Below are 25,403 nucleotides of genomic sequence, written 5' to 3' on the forward strand. Positions count from 1 at the left end.
CGAAGGTTGAGTGCGAAGGGCATCCCACTCGGAAAATTTTGTTTAGCCAAAACCAGTTTGCCTCAAAACGATCACTCTAAAGTTGATTGAGAGGCCGACGACAAACGCCGACCCAATCTGAACATGGGAAAAGGCGAAGAAGAAGAAGAAGAGAAGGGGAAGCACCAAGGGTAATCTCACATAACTCACCTATCCAGTAAATGTCCATGTTGGTTTCTCACCACCAGTTTGACCTGGGAGAGATGAGTTAGCTTACAACTACCATCGGGGTTGGGTGGAAGAACTAACTCCCACTTGCCGAAGTCTAACTTCTTGTATGCAAACTCCTCACGATTCCAGTTGTTGAAATCACCTGCGGCGCAAACGACATGCATAAAACATAAACTTGGTTAAAGATAAAACTAAAAAAAAAAAAAAAAAAAAACACCCAAACCACAAGCAACAAAAAAAAAACTGGGTAAAAATAAAACTAAAAAAAAAAAAAAAAACAACAACAACATAAACAAAGGTTCTGTATTTTACTAGCCAGCTAGCCACAAGTGTAAACTCCACCAAAAATAATAAACCGCCAGCCTAGTTAGCTTGGTTTTTAGCGCGTCTGCCTTGGTGCCTTGATGTAAGCGCTAGGTTCGATTCCCGATAATGTTCGTTCTCGGAACGGCTGGCTTTCTCCTATCTTGTGTTCCTTTACGCTTTGATTTCGGCAAGATAAGACCTTAGCAGTTACAGTTCTCTCTATCAAAAACCTCTTTACGAAAAAAAAAAAATCTATCCATAACAACATCATGAGTTGACGACATTTAACGACCGGCGCGGCGCGGCGTTCAATACATCAGTTCCCAATGGATCACTGAAGTTTAAGCAACGTTGCGCGTGATTAGGAGAAAGCCAGCCGTTCCGAGAACGAACATTATCCCATTAGGATACATAAAATCCGCCCCGGGCGGGAATCGAACCCGCGGCCTAGCGCTTACAAGACAGACGCACTACCAACTAAGCTAACTAGGCTGGCGTTAAAGCCCTTTGACTTTTGCCAAGTGACGCGAAGTTTTTTATGGAACCCGAAACTGATCTTTTCTTTTACCATCTTGTATCTGCTGATTGGTCTAACTCAGTGTTTCTGAGCTGACGGCAAGGGTTCCGCGAGATATTTTGGAAAAATCATACACTAGATAAAAATTAAAATGCAGTTTCAAAACGACCATCTTAGACTAGGTATTTCATCTTATACAGCTTTTTTTAGAGGTTTGATAGAGGGAACTGTGGGGTTTTGTTTTGTGATTAAAAAAGTGTCCACAAGTGCCACAATCCATAGTTCATGCATAGTTCTAGGTGTTTTACTTAAGTAACACTTCTGACTGGATATTTACGTATCTACCTATTAACCTCACCTGGGCGATCGGATCACACTTATTTAAGGCTCATAAATTCAGTGTTCCATTTGACCAGTTACTTAAACTTAAAATGAACATTTACTTAATCTTGGAATTTCTTATGTGTCCAAACTTGACAAGAAGTAGAGAAGGTGGATACAAATTGAACTGTATCATATCCTACACTTTCATGCAGTTAGTAGTCATAAAAACAAAAATTAGAAAAATAAATGTGGGCAGGTGGGCCAATAAATGGTACGTTTTTTAGGTGGGCGAATAAATGGTACACTTACCCTATTTTGTTTTGTGATTAAAAAAGTGTCCACAAGTGCCACAATCCATAGTTCATGCATAGTTCTAGGTGTTTTAAGTAACACTTCTGACTGGATATTTACGTACCTACCTATTAACCTCACCTGGGCGATTGGATCACACTTATTTAAGGCTCATAAATTCAGTGTTCCATTTGACCAGTTAAACTTAAAATGAACATTTAATCTCGGAATTTCTTATGTGTCCAAACTTGACAAGAAGTAGAGAAGGTGGATACAAATTGAACTGTATCATATCCTACACTTTCATGCAGTTATTTGTGAAATATCCCAGACTCATTTATAAAATAGATTGATTTTAGATTGTGGTACCTGGAGATGAAATAGCTATGACCAGGTGAAAGCAATTGCTCTACTATCTAGTCTACCTGATAGAACACTTCTAGTATGCAAGCTGGTAATAGAAAATATCAATCAAGTGAAGGGAAATGAGAGGCTGTGCTAAATTATATCTGCTATCTAGCATTCTACCTGATAGAACACTTCTAGTATGCAAGCTGGTAATAGAAAATATCAATCAAGTGAAGGGAAATGAGAGGCTGTGCTAAATTATAATTGCTGACCAAATATACCATGTGGTGCCAATCTGCCAAGTCTAATCATCAGAGTTCTAGATTCAATTTGTTCTCAATCTTTTAATTAGGTATCCCACTTATAGTTAAGTACATATCTAGATGAACATACTTACATACCTAGATGAACATCTTGGTGAATTTAAAGGGATTTAATTTTCAGTTTTATTTGTGTAAGCTTTGTGAAAGTAGTTCTCTACCTACTTACTACAGGGACCTACTTAAATAACATTTACCAGACATGATTTGCTGGAAATTTTCCTTTGTAAATCCTCTGCTTAGTCTGAGGTTATTGTCTGATCATTTCTCTAGGCACCCAAGGAATAAAAATAGTTATTTTTTGCTTCTTTTTTTTCTGCTCTCTTCTTGATAATGATGGCAAGTTTTCTTGGAGTCTCTCAGGTGGAGAATTTCCTGTCCTCAGGAGTTGAAAACCTGTTCTCTTATTATGAAATTAAATTGAGAACCAGTTGCTTGAATTCGTTCTTTTCCCCAACTCAGTATAAGTTGATTTGAAGTTGATTGATAAAATAAGACTTACATTTAGTTAGGTACCTACCTACTACCTGCCTATCAATTATTTACGTACTTGCCACTTTTTGTTCAATAGGTACCAACTATAGAAATCAAGATTGACAAGCCTACAGCCTACCTAATGTAGCCAAATTTAAAAATATTTTCTCGAAAATTTGATATCTATTTTGTGAAAGATTAGGTAGTAGGTACCTATGATTCATCCAGATGAATATGGCAGCAAGGAGTCATCGACCCAAAATGAAAGAACCAATCAGAATGCGAGAACTCCTGTAGGTAGAGGTATCTATCTTTTCTTCAATAGACCTTCAACTTAGGTAGGTAACAATGTCAAATGTATTTCAGAAAAGGTGAGTAAGTAGGTAGAGGTATCTATCTTTTCTTCAATAGACCTTCAACTTAGGTAGGTAACAATGTCAAATGTATTTCAGAAAAGGTGAGGGGGAGTATTATTGTAAGCTAGGTTTACCTAAAACCTGTTTCCTTTTGGACAAATAAAACCTTTCATGTTTTTGTTCATTTCAGCTCTTGATAGAAAATTCCAATGACACCTACCTAGCAAAATGCAAAATACCCTTCTTTTCAATTTCCAATATTAACTAGTTGGTAGAATTTATTTGCATTTAAACTAACTTTAAAGTCTAAACCTTCATGCATTGGGAATATAACCACTGCCTTAAATTACCTCCTAACTTTTAAGGAATTAATTTAAAGTCAACTTTAATTTTACTCAGCCTCGTAAGGATAATATCGAGGAGCTGATTTAAATCCTAGCAAAAAAGGCCAGAAGAATGAGGCTTAAAAGCTTGATAACCTAATCAACAGATGAAGAGAAGAAACTAGAAAAAACACTTGATGGATGCATGTTGGGTTGTTGGGTCAACTGGTCAACATGAGAACTGGAAATCCGGAGCACCAGACAAAACTAGATAGATAACTACGTATAATACAATACTATAGGTACCTCTATATCTACGCTTTTTTAATTTCTACTTTTTTCTTCTTGAGAGAGAGTCGAACCCGGGACATTGGAACTTTTTTGAATTTTGCGGGTATATTCATTCCCTCCCCCCCCCCTTAATTTCCACATATCGTTTTATGCTTATAGGTAGGTATTTTTCTGGATTGACGCCAGAAATCCGCGTATAAAACATACAGCAAACCGCTCAAACGTTCTATTTTTAACCTACTGAACTTCAAGTAGGTAAATAGGGAGGGAGGTAGGTATATGTTTTTTTTTTTTTTTTTTTTTTTTTTTTTTTTTTTTTTTTGAAAAAATTTGGCGTGTGAGTGTACCACATCTAATAACACATACAGTCCTGCCTTATGACACTCGTCTACCAGATATTTCAACTGCTCTGGAGTACCGAACCTGGGAAGTAGACATATGAAAACATGTTAGATTATATTGGTAGGTACATTCTTGCTGGCGTGTGAGTGTACCACATCTAATAACACATACAGTCCTGCCTTATGACACTCGTCTACCAGATATTTCAACTGCTCTGGAGTACCGAACCTGGGAAGTACACATATGAAAACATGTTAGATTATATTGGTAGGTACATTCTTGCTGGCGTGTGAGTGTACCACATCTAATAACACATACAGTCCTGCCTTATGACACTCGTCTACCAGATATTTCAACTGCTCTGGAGTACCGAACCTGGGAAGTACACATATGAAAACATGTTAGATTATATTGGTAGGTACATTCTTGCTGGCGTGTGAGTGTACCACATCTAATAACACATACAGTCCTGCCTTATGACACTCGTCTACCAGATATTTCAACTGCTCTGGAGTACCGAACCTGGGAAGTACACATATGAAAACATGTTAGATTATATTGGTAGGTACATTCTTGCTGGCGTGTGAGTGTACCACATCTAATAACACATACAGTCCTGCCTTATGACACTCGTCTACCAGATATTTCAACTGCTCTGGAGTACCGAACCTGGGAAGTACACATATGAAAACATGTTAGATTATATTGGTAGGTACATTCTTGCTGGCGTGTGAGTGTACCACATCTAATAACACATACAGTCCTGCCTTATGACACTCGTCTACCAGATATTTCAACTGCTCTGGAGTACCGAACCTGGGAAGTACACATATGAAAACATGTTAGATTATATTGGTAGGTACATTCTTGCTGGCGTGTGAGTGTACCACATCTAATAACACATACAGTCCTGCCTTATGACACTCGTCTACCAGATATTTCAACTGCTCTGGAGTACCGAACCTGGGAAGTACACATATGAAAACATGTTAGATTATATTGGTAGGTACATTCTTGCTGGCGTGTGAGTGTACCACATCTAATAACACATACAGTCCTGCCTTATGACACTCGTCTACCAGATATTTCAACTGCTCTGGAGTACCGAACCTGGGAAGTACACATATGAAAACATGTTAGATTATATTGGTAGGTACATTCTTGCTGGCGTGTGAGTGTACCACATCTAATAACACATACAGTCCTGCCTTATGACACTCGTCTACCAGATATTTCAACTGCTCTGGAGTACCGAACCTGGGAAGTACACATATGAAAACATGTTAGATTATATTGGTAGGTACATTCTTGCTGGCGTGTGAGTGTACCACATCTAATAACACATACAGTCCTGCCTTATGACACTCGTCTACCAGATATTTCAACTGCTCTGGAGTACCGAACCTGGGAAGTACACATATGAAAACATGTTAGATTATATTGGTAGGTACATTCTTGCTGGCGTGTGAGTGTACCACATCTAATAACACATACAGTCCTGCCTTATGACACTCGTCTACCAGATATTTCAACTGCTCTGGAGTACCGAACCTGGGAAGTACACATATGAAAACATGTTAGATTATATTGGTAGGTACATTCTTGCTGGCGTGTGAGTGTACCACATCTAATAACACATACAGTCCTGCCTTATGACACTCGTCTACCAGATATTTCAACTGCTCTGGAGTACCGAACCTGGGAAGTACACATATGAAAACATGTTAGATTATATTGGTAGGTACATTCTTGCTGGCGTGTGAGTGTACCACATCTAATAACACATACAGTCCTGCCTTATGACACTCGTCTACCAGATATTTCAACTGCTCTGGAGTACCGAACCTGGGAAGTACACATATGAAAACATGTTAGATTATATTGGTAGGTACATTCTTGCTGGCGTGTGAGTGTACCACATCTAATAACACATACAGTCCTGCCTTATGACACTCGTCTACCAGATATTTCAACTGCTCTGGAGTACCGAACCTGGGAAGTACACATATGAAAACATGTTAGATTATATTGGTAGGTACATTCTTGCTGGCGTGTGAGTGTACCACATCTAATAACACATACAGTCCTGCCTTATGACACTCGTCTACCAGATATTTCAACTGCTCTGGAGTACCGAACCTGGGAAGTACACATATGAAAACATGTTAGATTATATTGGTAGGTACATTCTTGCTGGCGTGTGAGTGTACCACATCTAATAACACATACAGTCCTGCCTTATGACACTCGTCTACCAGATATTTCAACTGCTCTGGAGTACCGAACCTGGGAAGTACACATATGAAAACATGTTAGATTATATTGGTAGGTACATTCTTGCTGGCGTGTGAGTGTACCACATCTAATAACACATACAGTCCTGCCTTATGACACTCGTCTACCAGATATTTCAACTGCTCTGGAGTACCGAACCTGGGAAGTACACATATGAAAACATGTTAGATTATATTGGTAGGTACATTCTTGCTGGCGTGTGAGTGTACCACATCTAATAACACATACAGTCCTGCCTTATGACACTCGTCTACCAGATATTTCAACTGCTCTGGAGTACCGAACCTGGGAAGTACACATATGAAAACATGTTAGATTATATTGGTAGGTACATTCTTGCTGGCGTGTGAGTGTACCACATCTAATAACACATACAGTCCTGCCTTATGACACTCGTCTACCAGATATTTCAACTGCTCTGGAGTACCGAACCTGGGAAGTACACATATGAAAACATGTTAGATTATATTGGTAGGTACATTCTTGCTGGCGTGTGAGTGTACCACATCTAATAACACATACAGTCCTGCCTTATGACACTCGTCTACCAGATATTTCAACTGCTCTGGAGTACCGAACCTGGGAAGTACACATATGAAAACATGTTAGATTATATTGGTAGGTACATTCTTGCTGGCGTGTGAGTGTACCACATCTAATAACACATACAGTCCTGCCTTATGACACTCGTCTACCAGATATTTCAACTGCTCTGGAGTACCGAACCTGGGAAGTACACATATGAAAACATGTTAGATTATATTGGTAGGTACATTCTTGCTGGCGTGTGAGTGTACCACATCTAATAACACATACAGTCCTGCCTTATGACACTCGTCTACCAGATATTTCAACTGCTCTGGAGTACCGAACCTGGGAAGTACACATATGAAAACATGTTAGATTATATTGGTAGGTACATTCTTGCTGGCGTGTGAGTGTACCACATCTAATAACACATACAGTCCTGCCTTATGACACTCGTCTACCAGATATTTCAACTGCTCTGGAGTACCGAACCTGGGAAGTACACATATGAAAACATGTTAGATTATATTGGTAGGTACATTCTTGCTGGCGTGTGAGTGTACCACATCTAATAACACATACAGTCCTGCCTTATGACACTCGTCTACCAGATATTTCAACTGCTCTGGAGTACCGAACCTGGGAAGTACACATATGAAAACATGTTAGATTATATTGGTAGGTACATTCTTGCTGGCGTGTGAGTGTACCACATCTAATAACACATACAGTCCTGCCTTATGACACTCGTCTACCAGATATTTCAACTGCTCTGGAGTACCGAACCTGGGAAGTACACATATGAAAACATGTTAGATTATATTGGTAGGTACATTCTTGCTGGCGTGTGAGTGTACCACATCTAATAACACATACAGTCCTGCCTTATGACACTCGTCTACCAGATATTTCAACTGCTCTGGAGTACCGAACCTGGGAAGTACACATATGAAAACATGTTAGATTATATTGGTAGGTACATTCTTGCTGGCGTGTGAGTGTACCACATCTAATAACACATACAGTCCTGCCTTATGACACTCGTCTACCAGATATTTCAACTGCTCTGGAGTACCGAACCTGGGAAGTACACATATGAAAACATGTTAGATTATATTGGTAGGTACATTCTTGCTGGCGTGTGAGTGTACCACATCTAATAACACATACAGTCCTGCCTTATGACACTCGTCTACCAGATATTTCAACTGCTCTGGAGTACCGAACCTGGGAAGTACACATATGAAAACATGTTAGATTATATTGGTAGGTACATTCTTGCTGGCGTGTGAGTGTACCACATCTAATAACACATACAGTCCTGCCTTATGACACTCGTCTACCAGATATTTCAACTGCTCTGGAGTACCGAACCTGGGAAGTACACATATGAAAACATGTTAGATTATATTGGTAGGTACATTCTTGCTGGCGTGTGAGTGTACCACATCTAATAACACATACAGTCCTGCCTTATGACACTCGTCTACCAGATATTTCAACTGCTCTGGAGTACCGAACCTGGGAAGTACACATATGAAAACATGTTAGATTATATTGGTAGGTACATTCTTGCTGGCGTGTGAGTGTACCACATCTAATAACACATACAGTCCTGCCTTATGACACTCGTCTACCAGATATTTCAACTGCTCTGGAGTACCGAACCTGGGAAGTACACATATGAAAACATGTTAGATTATATTGGTAGGTACATTCTTGCTGGCGTGTGAGTGTACCACATCTAATAACACATACAGTCCTGCCTTATGACACTCGTCTACCAGATATTTCAACTGCTCTGGAGTACCGAACCTGGGAAGTACACATATGAAAACATGTTAGATTATATTGGTAGGTACATTCTTGCTGGCGTGTGAGTGTACCACATCTAATAACACATACAGTCCTGCCTTATGACACTCGTCTACCAGATATTTCAACTGCTCTGGAGTACCGAACCTGGGAAGTACACATATGAAAACATGTTAGATTATATTGGTAGGTACATTCTTGCTGGCGTGTGAGTGTACCACATCTAATAACACATACAGTCCTGCCTTATGACACTCGTCTACCAGATATTTCAACTGCTCTGGAGTACCGAACCTGGGAAGTACACATATGAAAACATGTTAGATTATATTGGTAGGTACATTCTTGCTGGCGTGTGAGTGTACCACATCTAATAACACATACAGTCCTGCCTTATGACACTCGTCTACCAGATATTTCAACTGCTCTGGAGTACCGAACCTGGGAAGTACACATATGAAAACATGTTAGATTATATTGGTAGGTACATTCTTGCTGGCGTGTGAGTGTACCACATCTAATAACACATACAGTCCTGCCTTATGACACTCGTCTACCAGATATTTCAACTGCTCTCTCACTGTCAGGTAGACCTGACAGGCGGACCTGATCAGGTCTACCTGATAGTAAGTGGCTGGCCCTAAACGAAATCCTTACTACTTCGCCTAGCTTGCTTGTGGCTGGGATGCCACTAGCACATCACTGATGTCCAGGAGGTCACCCATTTAAATACCAAACACGCGCAACGTTGCTTAACCTCATTAATCCAATTGGAACTGGCATATTCAACACACTGGCTATAGAATAAAAACTTCGTCTGGCTTTCTCCTATCCTGTCGTTCTTCTCCCTTCGATTTCGGGACGATAAGACCTTAGCAGCAGTTATAGCAACCTTTGTCAAATTTAAGAAAAAAATCAAATGTCTGCTTCCCACTTTCCCAGGTTCGGTACTCCAGAGCAGTTGAAATATCTGGTAGACGAGTGCCATAAGGCAGGACTGTATGTGTTATTAGATGTGGTACACTCACACGCCAGTAAGAATGTATTGGATGGACTGAATGAGTTTGATGGAACTCAAGCTTGCTTCTTCCATGATGGACCACGGGGTAAGAGAAACATTTCCTAAAATGAACACCAAATAAACCAATTTTTTACCCCAAAATCAGCAGTTTGGGTGGAATAGCTCACTAAGTGAGAATCCTGCATAAAAAAGTCAGCCTCTACATAAAAAAGTCACTCACTCTGCCACGATCTATGTCCTCATCTTCTTCCCCTCTATCCCCTCCTCCTCCTGCATTATAGCGGGGGAATTTACTATTGTTCTGACAATCTTGAAAGTTCAGGGTTCCGCAAAGATGTTCACCTTTTGAAAAGGGTTCCGCGGGCCAAACTAATTAAGAAACACTGGTCTAACTTACCCGTGAGGTACAACTGTTGAGCGCTCGGGGCCCATTCAAAACATCGCACAGAATTATCTGCCTGAACATGAATACCGTACTTGTTGTACGATGTTGTGAACTTCTCTATTCCACCTGGAATTAAATAAAAGAATAAATAAAATTGTAAATATTATTTTTTACCCAATCGTCTTGAGGGGGATGCTTACTTGTTAATCAACGAGCTATTTTTTGACGAGTGCGCACCCAAAGGTCATCGGACTTCCCAGTTGAAGTGGACTGTACCTAATCGTCTTGGGGAAAAAAATACCTTTTTGGTTTTACCCCTACTGTTAACTTATGAAATGTGTGTTCGACCTTTAAATCAACTGTAGAATTTATTTACGTCTACTTATCTTATACCTACGTATTATGTATGGCAACAACCTATACGTAATTTGATAATTTGAAGGATAAGAAATTAATGTTCATCGGGTCAAAGGTTACCTAGTAAGATTGAATCAAGGCAAAAGAAAGACATGATAATAAAACAAAACTAGATCATGACGGTGGCCGTAGTAGGTACCTAGGTACGTACATAAAGGTTAAAATATGAAGATATTAGGTAGGTAAGTAGGTACATATTATCTGTACGTACCTACTGAAAATCACATTCTGTACCTATACTAGGTTATTTTTAAATTTTGTGAGTTATTTTATTTTATATTTACTAATAGTTTGTTAGGTAGGTAGTTATTGGAAAATCGAACATCACGGTTAAGAAAACCACACAGCACACAGTTAGGTAGATATTTATTAGTGTTTACTCTATCTATGAGATTTACCAACTTCTCCTGGAGGCCGATTGCGTTTTGCTGAAAAAAAGTTGGTCGAAAGGAAAGAGGTATAAATTTCAAGTCAACGAGCAAACTATACCATATCTGTCACGGTAGGATATTTAATATGTATTTTCACTTTGTTCCTGTAATGTGCCCACTGCCCACCACTCACACTCACGCTCAGACCCTGACAGACCGCAGTCTCACAGACTTATGGATCACTGAAGGTAAGAAACGTTCTGCGTGGTTGGTATGCTTTTTTTTTTTAGACGGGTTGTTAGGTAGTAGGTACCTATATATACATATATCAATTTAGACATTATCAGGAATTAATAAGTCACCTTCTTTTCCCTTTTCCAGTCACCTCACCCATCCTCACTATAATATATTACCTTCATGCTTTTCAAACTGCTCTAAGAAGTTGACCATAAGGCCATAGCGTCTCTTCATCTCATACTGGTAGGGATTCAGGTAGGGGTCTCTCTCCAGCAGCTTGTGTAGTTCAGGAATGTGAATGGAGGCTGGGTCTACAGACTGTGAGTTACCCATGGTTCTAACGTGAGAGCTAACTGGGGAAGAAGCAAAGAAAATCGGCAAATTGATTTTTCTTTTTCAGTTAAGAAACATTGGACATGGTTGGTATCTGGACGGGTGACCGTCTGAGACAATCGTGCTGATTATTTTCGGGGTGCACTCAGCCTCGTAAGGATAATATCGAGGAGCTGATTTAAATCCTAGCAAAAAAGGCCAGAAGAATGAGGCTTAAAAGCTTGATAACCTAATCAACAGATGAAGAGAAGAAACTAGAAAAAACACTTGATGGATGCATGTTGGGTTGTTGGGTCAACTGGTCAACATGAGAACTGGAAATCCGGAGCACCAGACAAAACTAGATAGATAACTACGTATAATACAATACTATAGGTACCTCTATATCTACGCTTTTTTAATTTCTACTTTTTTCTTCTTGAGAGAGAGTCGAACCCGGGACATTGGAACTTTTTTGAATTTTGCGGGTATATTCATTCCCTCCCCCCCAGTTGAAATATCTGGTAGACGAGTGTCATAAGGCAGGACTGTATGTGTTATTAGATGTGGTACACTCACACGCCAGCAAGAATGTACCTACCAATATAATCTAACATGTTTTCATATGTGTACTTCCCAGGTTCGGTACTCCAGAGCAGTTGAAATATCTGGTAGACGAGTGTCATAAGGCAGGACTGTATGTGTTATTAGATGTGGTACACTCACACGCCAGCAAGAATGTACCTACCAATATAATCTAACATGTTTTCATATGTGTACTTCCCAGGTTCGGTACTCCAGAGCAGTTGAAATATCTGGTAGACGAGTGTCATAAGGCAGGACTGTATGTGTTATTAGATGTGGTACACTCACACGCCAGCAAGAATGTACCTACCAATATAATCTAACATGTTTTCATATGTCTACTTCCCAGGTTCGGTACTCCAGAGCAGTTGAAATATCTGGTAGACGAGTGTCATAAGGCAGGACTGTATGTGTTATTAGATGTGGTACACTCACACGCCAAATTTTTTCAAAAAAAAAAAAAAAAAAAAAAAAAAAAAAAAAAAAAAAACATATACCTACCTCCCTCCCTATTTACCTACTTGAAGTTCAGTAGGTTAAAAATAGAACGTTTGAGCGGTTTGCTGTATGTTTTATACGCGGATTTCTGGCGTCAATCCAGAAAAATACCTACCTATAAGCATAAAACGATATGTGGAAATTAAGGGGGGGGGGAGGGAATGAATATACCCGCAAAATTCAAAAAAGTTCCAATGTCCCGGGTTCGACTCTCTCTCAAGAAGAAAAAAGTAGAAATTAAAAAAGCGTAGATATAGAGGTACCTATAGTATTGTATTATACGTAGTTATCTATCTAGTTTTGTCTGGTGCTCCGGATTTCCAGTTCTCATGTTGACCAGTTGACCCAACAACCCAACATGCATCCATCAAGTGTTTTTTCTAGTTTCTTCTCTTCATCTGTTGATTAGGTTATCAAGCTTTTAAGCCTCATTCTTCTGGCCTTTTTTGCTAGGATTTAAATCAGCTCCTCGATATTATCCTTACGAGGCTGAGTAAAATTAAAGTTGACTTTAAATTAATTCCTTAAAAGTTAGGAGGTAATTTAAGGCAGTGGTTATATTCCCAATGCATGAAGGTTTAGACTTTAAAGTTAGTTTAAATGCAAATAAATTCTACCAACTAGTTAATATTGGAAATTGAAAAGAAGGGTATTTTGCATTTTGCTAGGTAGGTGTCATTGGAATTTTCTATCAAGAGCTGAAATGAACAAAAACATGAAAGGTTTTATTTGTCCAAAAGGAAACAGGTTTTAGGTAAACCTAGCTTACAATAATACTCCCCCTCACCTTTTCTGAAATACATTTGACATTGTTACCTACCTAAGTTGAAGGTCTATTGAAGAAAAGATAGATACCTCTACCTACTTACTCACCTTTTCTGAAATACATTTGACATTGTTACCTACCTAAGTTGAAGGTCTATTGAAGAAAAGATAGATACCTCTACCTACAGGAGTTCTCGCATTCTGATTGGTTCTTTCATTTTGGGTCGATGACTCCTTGCTGCCATATTCATCTGGATGAATCATAGGTACCTACTACCTAATCTTTCACAAAATAGATATCAAATTTTCGAGAAAATATTTTTAAATTTGGCTACATTAGGTAGGCTGTAGGCTTGTCAATCTTGATTTCTATAGTTGGTACCTATTGAACAAAAAGTGGCAAGTACGTAAATAATTGATAGGCAGGTAGTAGGTAGGTACCTAACTAAATGTAAGTCTTATTTTATCAATCAACTTCAAATCAACTTATACTGAGTTGGGGAAAAGAACGAATTCAAGCAACTGGTTCTCAATTTAATTTCATAATAAGAGAACAGGTTTTCAACTCCTGAGGACAGGAAATTCTCCACCTGAGAGACTCCAAGAAAACTTGCCATCATTATCAAGAAGAGAGCAGAAAAAAAAGAAGCAAAAAATAACTATTTTTATTCCTTGGGTGCCTAGAGAAATGATCAGACAATAACCTCAGACTAAGCAGAGGATTTACAAAGGAAAATTTCCAGCAAATCATGTCTGGTAAATGTTATTTAAGTAGGTCCCTGTAGTAAGTAGGTAGAGAACTACTTTCACAAAGCTTACACAAATAAAACTGAAAATTAAATCCCTTTAAATTCACCAAGATGTTCATCTAGGTATGTAAGTATGTTCATCTAGATATGTACTTAACTATAAGTGGGATACCTAATTAAAAGATTGAGAACAAATTGAATCTAGAACTCTGATGATTAGACTTGGCAGATTGGCACCACATGGTATATTTGGTCAGCAATTATAATTTAGCACAGCCTCTCATTTCCCTTCACTTGATTGATATTTTCTATTACCAGCTTGCATACTAGAAGTGTTCTATCAGGTAGAATGCTAGATAGCAGATATAATTTAGCACAGCCTCTCATTTCCCTTCACTTGATTGATATTTTCTATTACCAGCTTGCATACTAGAAGTGTTCTATCAGGTAGACTAGATAGTAGAGCAATTGCTTTCACCTGGTCATAGCTATTTCATCTCCAGGTACCACAATCTAAAATCAATCTATTTTATAAATGAGTCTGGGATATTTCACAAATAACTGCATGAAAGTGTAGGATATGATACAGTTCAATTTGTATCCACCTTCTCTACTTCTTGTCAAGTTTGGACACATAAGAAATTCCGAGATTAAATGTTCATTTTAAGTTTAACTGGTCAAATGGAACACTGAATTTATGAGCCTTAAATAAGTGTGATCCAATCGCCCAGGTGAGGTTAATAGGTAGGTACGTAAATATCCAGTCAGAAGTGTTACTTAAAACACCTAGAACTATGCATGAACTATGGATTGTGGCACTTGTGGACACTTTTTTAATCACAAAACAAAATAGGGTAAGTGTACCATTTATTCGCCCACCTAAAAAACGTACCATTTATTGGCCCACCTGCCCACATTTATTTTTCTAATTTTTGTTTTTATGACTACTAACTGCATGAAAGTGTAGGATATGATACAGTTCAATTTGTATCCACCTTCTCTACTTCTTGTCAAGTTTGGACACATAAGAAATTCCAAGATTAAGTAAATGTTCATTTTAAGTTTAAGTAACTGGTCAAATGGAACACTGAATTTATGAGCCTTAAATAAGTGTGATCCGATCGCCCAGGTGAGGTTAATAGGTAGATACGTAAATATCCAGTCAGAAGTGTTACTTAAGTAAAACACCTAGAACTATGCATGAACTATGGATTGTGGCACTTGTGGACACTTTTTTAATCACAAAACAAAACCCCACAGTTCCCTCTATCAAACCTCTAAAAAAAGCTGTATAAGATGAAATACCTAGTCTAAGATGGTCGTTTTGAAACTGCATTTTAATTTTTATCTAGTGTATGATTTTTCCAAAATATCTCGCGGAACCCTTGCCGTCAGCTCAGAAACACTGAGTTAGACCAATCAGCAGATACAAGATGGTAAAAGAAAAGATCAGTTTCGGGTTCCATAAAAAACTTCGCGTCACTTGGCAAAAGTCAAAGGGCTTTAACGCCAGCCTAGTTAGCTTAGTTGGTAGTGCGTCTGTCTTGTAAGCGCTAGGCCGCGGGTTCGATTCCCGCCCGGGGCGGATTTTATGTATCCTAATGGGATAATGTTCGTTCTCGGAACGGCTGGCTTTCTCCTAATCACGCGCAACGTTGCTTAAACTTCAGTGATCCATTGGGAACTGATGTATTGAACGCCGCGCCGCGCCGGTCGTTAAATGTCGTCAACTCATGATGTTGTTATGGATAGATTTTTTTTTTTTCGTAAAGAGGTTTTTGATAGAGAGAACTGTAACTGCTAAGGTCTTATCTTGCCGAAATCAAAGCGTAAAGGAACACAAGATAGGAGAAAGCCAGCCGTTCCGAGAACGAACATTATCGGGAATCGAACCTAGCGCTTACATCAAGGCACCAAGGCAGACGCGCTAAAAACCAAGCTAACTAGGCTGGCGGTTTATTATTTTTGGTGGAGTTTACACTTGTGGCTAGCTGGCTAGTAAAATACAGAACCTTTGTTTATGTTGTTGTTGTTTTTTTTTTTTTTTTTAGTTTTATTTTTACCCAGTTTTTTTTTTGTTGCTTGTGGTTTGGGTGTTTTTTTTTTTTTTTTTTTTTAGTTTTATCTTTAACCAAGTTTATGTTTTATGCATGTCGTTTGCGCCGCAGGTGATTTCAACAACTGGAATCGTGAGGAGTTTGCATACAAGAAGTTAGACTTCGGCAAGTGGGAGTTAGTTCTTCCACCCAACCCCGATGGTAGTTGTAAGCTAACTCATCTCTCCCAGGTCAAACTGGTGGTGAGAAACCAACATGGACATTTACTGGATAGGTGAGTTATGTGAGATTACCCTTGGTGCTTCCCCTTCTCTTCTTCTTCTTCTTCGCCTTTTCCCATGTTCAGATTGGGTCGGCGTTTGTCGTCGGCCTCTCAATCAACTTTAGAGTGATCGTTTTGAGGCAAACTGGTTTTGGCTAAACAAAATTTTCCGAGTGGGATGCCCTTCGCACTCAACCTTCGCTATTCGCTATATAGCGTGAGGAAATTTGGACTAGTCTACTCCCTGTTTATAGTCCCCTAGCTAGACGCTGATCTACTCTCTGTTTATAGTCCCTCAGCCAGACTTACCCTTGGTTCTTCCCTTATAATATGAGAGAAATAACATGGCGGATTTTAAATCTTAACTCGTCTTACGTCCCACGTCAACCCTGGTTATGAGATTTACTTCAAACATATGTATGTATACCACAGTCCACAGTCTTTCTTAGGCCAGACATCACTCACGCTTAGACCACCTTACGGTTTGAGCATGAGTGTCGGAAAAATCTAGAGACCTAGGTCTGTCAGACCGTCTGAGATACTCTGTATTTCATTCTATTCTATTCTATTCTATTCTATTCCGTTCTATTCTATTCTATTCTCAGACTCTCCCCATGGGCTACATACGTGACGGAGCCCCCAGTAGTAGGTCACGCCTATGAGCAGCGTATCTGGAATCCAAAACCCCAGGATAAACACAAGTGGACCTCTAGTAAGCCGAAGAAACCAGACAACCTCAAGATATATGAATCACACGTAGGAATATGTACGCAGGAACAGAAGTGTGCATCTTATGAGGACTTTGTACGCGTGGTGATACCTAGGATTGTTAAACAAGGTGGGTAGTATTTAAGGTATAAGGCCAGCCACTCACCATCAGGTATACCTGACAAGTATCGGATCTGTCTCGCTGGAGGACGTAAAACTGAGACAAAACCAGCCCTGTCAAGCCACAGACAATAACACTGGCTCTTTTGAGGGTACCTGAATGGGACTATGGTCAAGTCCGTCTCAGGAAGTAGGGTACAACGACATAATTATGTACCTGAATATCCCTCATTAGATCCCTGAGCGAGCTCTCTGACCTATATAGATGGCACCTCTTGGTATCCTCTTAATGGAATAATATATGGACTCACAGCTTTTCTCTGGAATAAACCTGATTGTGTGGACTTTCTAGAGCTGCTGCAGGTGAATTTTAGAGAAACTGGGGAGGTTGAAATATAAAAGTGAGGGTGCTTTGAGGTTCCATCAAGGCCCGGGGATAGCAGCTTAACTCCAAACACAAAAAGCCCACTCCGAGGCTTAGGTGTAGGGGCGAACAGCCCTAAAGGATGGGTTAAGCTACTAGGAATCTAATCTAATCTTTTCCGCCACTTGAGCTTTTTCCAACCAGACGATCTAGACGTGATTGACGGGAATAACTTATTGAATTGAAGTGATTTCTAAATTTTAATTTGACGATTTTCACTTTATTTGTCTGCAAGCAAACTTTTTCACCATTATTCCCGAAAGGTTTGTTAACTTTTGATGTACTTCTCAACAGCAATTTCTATGTCCCACAACGTAAAGGAAAGTTTTTCGTTGAATTTTTAGGCTGACTGGGCCTCTGGGGGCCTCGAAATTCTTTGTTTCAAGGTGGGTTTCACCAACCTAATTTTTAGCACCTAACAGCCCTGTTGGCTTAACAGGCCTTCTAAGGGCTGAAAAAATATTGGTGAAATCCACCCTTAGAATAACAACTGGGAATAACTAGATAGTTATTTCTTTTACGAAGGCGGTTAGTTCGATATCGTCGGAATTTCGGATTTTGGTCCGAGCCTCAAGTGCCTCATTGGGGCCCTGTGCTGCTGGTTAGGTGGTAGAGAACGCCTCATATAATGGTACATTTCCTACAGGCATGGCTATTCCAGACAAGTGGATTGAACTGCTGAAGAAATTCAAGGATGAGGATTGGAACATGGGGAACATTGTACATACACTTACCAATAGGAGATACATGGAGAAAACAGTAGCCTATGCTGAGTCACATGATCAGGTAAGAGTGCAAAAACGGAGTAGGTACTTATTATCCTGAAATTGAAAAGTTAAGAAGGATGGGATAGTTTTTAAGAGGTTTGATAGAGGGAAATGTAACTGCTAAGGTCTTGTCACCCCGAAAACGAAGAGAGAGCAGGATAGGAGAAAGTCAGCCGTTCCGAGAACGAATCTTATCTGTTCAAGATAAAGTTCACAATGGAGCAGTGGTCAATTTTTTTCGAAAGGAAAATAAATCTTTCTGTTGGTTCCCGAGCCATCGATTAACTAGCCAGATACCTATAACTAATGAAATAAATAAATAAATAGAAATAATGAGGAAAATATTCGTTTTCAGGCGCTGGTTGGAGACAAAACCATAGCATTCTGGCTGATGGATAAGGAGATGTACACTCACATGAGTACTCTGTCAGATCCCTCTCTCATTATTGATAGGGGTAAGTATCATTTAGGCTGGGGTTATGTACCGGGTTGAGATCAGCTCGGACTTGGTGAGACAGGATATTGCAGGGTTGTCCAACCCGCGGCCTGCATGCGGCCCGCGAAAGCCCGCGAACTCTAGGACTGAAGATTACATCAATGTTTGGTAGTTTATACATGTGCGAAAGTGCTTTTTCGACTATGAAGCATGTGAAAAATTCGGTACTCCAGAGCAGTTGAAATATCTGGTAGACGAGTGTCATAAGGCAGGACTGTATGTGTTATTAGATGTGGTACACTCACACGCTAGCAAGAATGTACCTACCAATATAATCTAACATGTTTTCATATGTCTACTTCCCAGGTTCGGTACTCCAGAGCAGTTGAAATATCTGGTAGACGAGTGTCATAAGGCAGGACTGTATGTGTTATTAGATGTGGTACACTCACACGCCAGCAAGAATGTATTGGATGGACTGAATGAGTTTGATGGAACTCAAGCCTGCTTCTTCCATGATGGACCACGGGGTAAGAAAAACATTTCCTAAAATGAACACTAAATATACCAATTTTTTACCCCAAAATCAGCAGTTTGGGTGGAATAGCTCACTAAGTGAGAATCCTGCATAAAAAAGTCAGCCTCTACATAAAAAAGTCACGCACTCTGCCACGATCCATGTCCTCATCTTCTTCCTCTCTATATCTCCTCCCCCTCCTGCATTATAGCGGGGGAATTTACTATTGTTCTGCAATTGATGCCTCTTCAAATAAAGGAGAAGAAGAAAAAATAAATCACGTCGTATGTTGCAGGCACCCACCCACTGTGGGACAGTAGACTGTTCAACTATTCCGAGATTGAAGTATTGAGATTCCTGCTATCAAATCTGCGGTGGTATCTAGACGAATACCAGTTCGATGGTTTTAGGTTCGATGGAGTCACGTCCATGCTGTATCACAAGTAAGTGTCACGGATTCGTAGATAAGCTTAATATCCCATCCTTTAGGGCTGTTTGTCCCTACACCTATGGGCTTTTTACTTTTTATTACAATAATGTAATGAGAAAGTATTGTTTTTGTATGGAGTATAAAGGATATGTGTAGCTGTAGGTATTGGGATAAAGCCTCCCCAGTTAGTAGTTAGCTTAAGAGAGTTAGCGTGAGTAGAGCAGTAATACGCCTGTCTTGTAAGCGCTAGGTCGCGGTTTCGTTTCCCGCCCGGATAGATGGGCAGTGTGCACCGTTCTTGTATGAATGTCAAAATAAAAGTAATAATAATAATACTAATAAAATCAATTTTTTCATTATCTATATATAGGTACCTATTTCATCAATTTTTTTTCTTTTCTGTTTTCAGTCACGGCTGTGGCGAGGGGTTCTCGGGGCATTACGATGAATATTTCGGCCTCAACGTAGACACTGACGCCCTCATCTATCTCATGGTAGCTAACAAATTCCTACATGACAAATATCCGGAAATAATCACCATAGCTGAGGATGTATCCGGTATGCCAGCATCCTGTCGGCCGGTCACTGAGGGAGGAACCGGGTTCGACTACCGGCTGGGTAAGATTTTTTTTACTTCAAGTTTTAAAGCAGAAATAAGGCCAGACATGAGTGACATGACAGTCGGAACGTGTGTGGTTCCGGGTTGGGTCGGGTCGGCTCGGGAAAAGCTTCAAACCTATGGCTCTCAGACCTAGGTCTCGAGCTTTTTCCGCCACGACCTGACAGCTGACAGGTCTACCTGATAGTGTGTGTGCTCATCAGGTATGGGAGACCTAATCAGGTGCACCTGTCAGGTCTACCTGATATAATGATATAGTGAGTGGCTGGTGTTAACTATCAACAAGGCTCCATTCCTCAGGTGGGGCCGAAAAGTAATTAAGTTTTGCATTAGGAAGTATTTTTCTCAAAATTCAAATCATGAAAGAAGTCACCGCTGGATTACTTCAATGCAAACTCTTTTGTAATCCATCAAGACTATCCGCGAACGGAAAAGATTGTATGTAGAAACGAGTAGCTACCAAACTGAAGTAATCTAAGTATAATTTATTCCAACCTAGTTAGCTTGGAGGGTAGCGCCTTGTCTGCCTTGTAAGCGCTAGGTCGCGGGTTCGATTTCCGTCCGGGCAGATTTTATCCTAAACAGATAAGGTTCGTTCTCGGAACGACTGGCTGTCTTTTATCCTGTCCTCATTCTCTCTTCACTTTCGGGACGATGAGACCTTAGCAGTTACAGTTCCCTCTATCAAACCACTTTAGTTCCCCACTTTAGTTTCACAAGCATTCCTTTTACGGATGGGTATACCATTTATATGGAATTTTTATGTTCTGTTGATATGTTGTAATAAATGGAAACTTGAATTAAACTTAAAAAAATCTCCTGTTCATTTTCAGGTTTGATGCTGCAATGAATACTACAGAGGAAAGATTCAAGTGGCTCAGTGCAGATCCCGGCTATGTCTCTACTAAACACGAAGGTGACAAGGTTATTATATTTGAACGGGCGGGTCTACTGTTTGCATTCAACTTCAACGGAACTCAGAGCTTCACTGATTACAGGTGAGAATTGCACACCGGAGGTCCCGTGTTCGATTCCCGGCGTGGTCGAAGTTTTTTCTGGCTCTGTGCTTTGAGTTCGCGGTGCACTCAGCCTCGTGAGGACAACTGAGTAGCTACTTTAATAGACTATCGAACGGTGGTGGTCAAAAATGAGTTCAGTGGCCCTCGGGTGCACAAAGGTTGGACAACCCTGGGATATTATTACCAACCTTGCCTTCCCCAACCCGGTACATAACCACAACCTTAATTGCTTATGGAAGGGGCCCTTTTATAACCAATCTTAACACAGAGAGTTTACAGTGAATCCAGAACTTTAGAAATACTGGCCTGTGTAAATCATTTTTTTTTTTTTTTTCAAGAACTTTGATAGAGGGAAGAGTAACTGCTAAGGTCTTATCGTCCCGAAAGCGAAGAGAGAAGAAAGACAGGATAGGAGAAAACCAGCCGTTCAGGGTTCAGGATAAAATCTATTAGGACCATGACCAGGGGACCGTTTTCGGAGTAAGTCCTTCAGTTTACTATTCCAATTAATATATTTCAGGTATTGCTCTACACAAAGTTATTCGACTCATAACACATGGACTTGGAGGGGAAGCATATCTAAACTTCATAGGTAAGAGTTCCATATATTCTGTTATTCTAAATATAAATTATACAATAGTCTTACATACTGGACTCCGCACACAGGAATTTCGTCAGAAAAGACCCCCATTTCAATGTAATGTTATGTATTTTATAAACAAAGACGAGTGTTTCGTCGACTTAAAACCTATCGGCCATCAAAATAGACAGAAAAATTTTGGCTCCGAGAATCACAAATCCAGGACCTTCTGAACGGCAAGCAAACGCTTTACCACTGGACCAAACCTATTCAAACTCTCTTTCCATTTTGATACAGAAGTTTGTATCTCAACCTTTTTCCGCCACACACCGTCCGACTGTCAAACATAGTCGACCGGACGTCGATCGACGTCACAAATTGCAAAGTGTAAGTTGCAAAAAGTACCTTAAGTACCAAGTAATTACTACATGAAGTATTTGTTAGGTATCTAACTTACCTATTTATAATCCAATTCCAGTCCCTCTTTCCCCTCGCCATACCTAGCAATGACTTGGTCATAAAATGTCGGGTGTCTCGTCAGCTTATTCAGCATTTGATTTTCAAACGAGCACAACTCCTGTTTCACCATTGTATGCAATGGTGACCACCACAGATGATTTTAACTAAGTACCTATTCTATAAAATGGTGGATCAGGGCACAGATCATCACAACCTGTTTCACCATTGTATGCAATGGTGACCACCACAGATGATTTTAACTAAGTACCTATTCTATAAAATGGTGGATCAGGGCACAGATGAACTTTAAGATGTCTAGGATTGATTGAAAGTAAACGGCATGCAGCAGAAAATCAGATAAATGATCAACGTAAATGAGGCTACGCTACGGTACATTTAACAAATCAAAGTCAAAAATTTATTTAACAATAAAAATAATATCAGGTTATCACTTTTAAATGTTTTCATAATTTTAAAATAAACTCTTGTCTAAAAACTTTTCTGTCCAAATGGACAATAGGCACTTATTATAAGTTTAGGATTATTTTCCATATCTATCCGTATGGATAGAAATTAGAAATTATTTACTTTGTTGATTTTTTATATTTATTTATTTTATATTGTTATTTTTTATATGTCAAATATATGTTGGTATATAACTGACGCATTTGTCAGTACATAATTATGTTTGTTAGAGCGTATTTAATTTGTTTCACCATCAGTAAGGTAAGAGGAATACAAAATATTTGTATTAGGTAAGCTACACACGTTATAGTTGCTGAAAAGGTCTGGTCTAGACAGTACAGACCTTTCCGGCGATCGTAACGTGTGAGGAACATTCCATTCTATTCCCCAGGGTTGGAGTAGAGCAGGCAGGGAAGTACAAGGTAGTGCTGGACTCAGACTGTTCACACTTCGGCGGCTTCAACCGTCTGGACCCGGGCACTGTATACGAGACCTACCCTGAACCATGGAACAACAGACGAAACTCCATCAAACTCTATCTACCTACCCGCACCGGGTTAATATTAACCACGAGTCCGGTGGAACCAATTTATCCCTAGTGGTGAACCAGTGTTCCCAGTGGCAGCGCGGAAAACCACGGGACAGACCCCGGAGAACACCCCCACGATAGGAGAGAAACCCTCCGAGTCCCCAGAGAAAAGATAGAAAGTAAAAAAGGGATGTAGAAAAAAAAAGAACCGTGGCACAAGCTCTGCTTCCCCATCCTTGGCACAAGCTCTGCTTATACGGATGGGTATACCATTTATATGAAAAATGTATGTTCTGAATTTTTTGTCGATCAAATATAAATGGAAACTTAAAAAATAAAAATAAAAAAAAAAAATAAATAATAGTAAGCCCATAGGAAAGCTGAAATTAACCCAAAGACCCTGCCTGTTTCACCATTGTATGCAATGGTGACCACCACAGATGATTTTAACTAAGTACCTATTCTATAAAATGGTGGATCAGGGCACAGATGAACTTTAAGATGTCTAGGATTGATTGAAAGTAAACGGCATGCAGCAGAAAATCAGATAAATGATCAACGTAAATGAGGCTACGCTACGGTACATTTAACAAATCAAAATCAACACTTTATTTAACAATAAAAATAATATCAGGTTATCACTTTTAAATGTTTTCATAATTTTAAAATAAACTCTTGTCTAAAAACTTTTCTGTCCAAATGGACAATAGGCACTTATTATAAGTTTAGGATTATTTTCCATATCTATCCGTATGGATAGAAATTAGAAATTATTTACTTTGTTGATTTTTTATATTTATTTATTTTATATTGTTATTTTTTATATGTCAAATATATGTTGGTATATAACTGACGCATTTGTCAGTACATAATTATGTTTGTTAGAGCGTATTTAATTTGTTTCACCATCAGTAAGGTAAGAGGAATACAAAATATTTGTATTAGGTAAGCTACACACGTTATAGTTGCTGAAAAGGTCTGGTCTAGACAGTACAGACCTTTCCGGCGATCGTAACGTGTGAGGCGGGCCTTACATTTACAAAAATACCTATATCAAATGTACAAGGTAAATTTAGGTAACTATTGCACGTATTAAATATGCGCCAACCTCTTAGAACGTGTGCTTGAAGTTTGATCGAAATTTGGATCTTAACCAATTATTAATGTAATCAGAAACGAGAACAAATTGCAAAGTGTAAGTTGCAAAAAGTACCTTAAGTACCAAGTAATTACTACATGAAGTATTTGTTAGGTATCTAACTTACCTATCTATAATCCAATTCCAGGCCCTCTTTCCCCTCGCCATACCTAGCAATGACTTGGTCATAAAATGTCGGGTGTCTTGTCAGCTTATTCAGCATTTGATTTTCAAACGAGCACAACAGATCGACGTCAATCTATGTTGTCAAGGCAGTGTGAATAGTTCAGTCGACAACTCGACATCGATGGCCGGTCGACAGATCGCGTTCTGTCAGACCGAGATCTGTCAGACGATCTGAGAATGGGTGGTTGGCATAACACTGACTTCAAGAGTTCTCTCACTAATAGATCAGTTGCGCTTACTTGGGTGATGTTTCAAAGTAATAGAGCAGGAAAAATGAGGACCAACGGAATTTTTCTTTTTCTCCTACGACTTCTAGATCCCGAGATAAATCGATTTAAAAATACCGGTAAATCGTGAACATTGACGTCACGGCATACGCTCCCGTAGGCGAAGACGTCACATAAAATGTCCCGAACAAAGCTCCCTCGCAGGCAACGCATTAATGTGTTTGTGCGCATACGTTACTGCGCATTTCTTTCAGTTCCTCCGCAAGCGTGCTTGCATACTGGCGCTACCTAGCGGACAGAAAAAAAAACAACTGCGTAAAGTCTGACGTCACAAATATTAGAACTCTTTCATTGGAACGGAAAATAAAAATTGAATTTTC

The 25,403-nt window shown here is 39.4% G+C and overlaps 2 protein-coding genes and 1 long non-coding RNA gene across 3 annotated transcripts in view; 1 reads left to right on the plus strand and 2 right to left on the minus strand.

Moving 5' to 3' along the window:
* LOC103515983 (1,4-alpha-glucan-branching enzyme-like) overlaps positions 1–11,555 on the minus strand; it is a 53,476-nt gene extending 41,921 nt beyond the window's left edge. The window contains exons 1-4 of the mRNA XM_017446884.2: positions 11,348–11,555; positions 10,962–10,991; positions 10,159–10,272; positions 190–352 (exon numbers count right to left, since the gene is read on the minus strand). Coding sequence (XP_017302373.1) covers positions 190–352; positions 10,159–10,272; positions 10,962–10,991; positions 11,348–11,504 — 464 coding nt within the window. The 5' untranslated portion in view covers positions 11,505–11,555. The remainder of the gene's footprint in view (positions 1–189; positions 353–10,158; positions 10,273–10,961; positions 10,992–11,347) is intronic.
* Positions 11,556–14,080: 2,525 nt separating this feature from the next.
* The window catches only part of LOC103515984 (1,4-alpha-glucan-branching enzyme-like), a 44,441-nt gene continuing 33,118 nt past the window's right edge, over positions 14,081–25,403 (plus strand). The window contains exons 1-3 of the mRNA XM_008480932.2: positions 14,081–14,087; positions 16,249–16,411; positions 17,005–17,237. Coding sequence (XP_008479154.2) covers positions 14,081–14,087; positions 16,249–16,411; positions 17,005–17,237 — 403 coding nt within the window. The remainder of the gene's footprint in view (positions 14,088–16,248; positions 16,412–17,004; positions 17,238–25,403) is intronic.
* Positions 22,964–24,856, minus strand: LOC113470232. Its single transcript, XR_003393360.1, has 2 exons — positions 24,471–24,856; positions 22,964–23,286 (listed from the first exon to the last, which is right to left on the minus strand). It is a non-coding gene; the product is annotated as an uncharacterized LOC113470232 (long non-coding RNA).

Source organism: Diaphorina citri, unplaced genomic scaffold (genome assembly GCF_000475195.1).
Source record: "Diaphorina citri unplaced genomic scaffold, Diaci psyllid genome assembly version 1.1 scaffold1454, whole genome shotgun sequence".
In the NCBI taxonomy this organism is placed as follows: Eukaryota; Metazoa; Arthropoda; class Insecta; order Hemiptera; family Psyllidae; genus Diaphorina; species Diaphorina citri.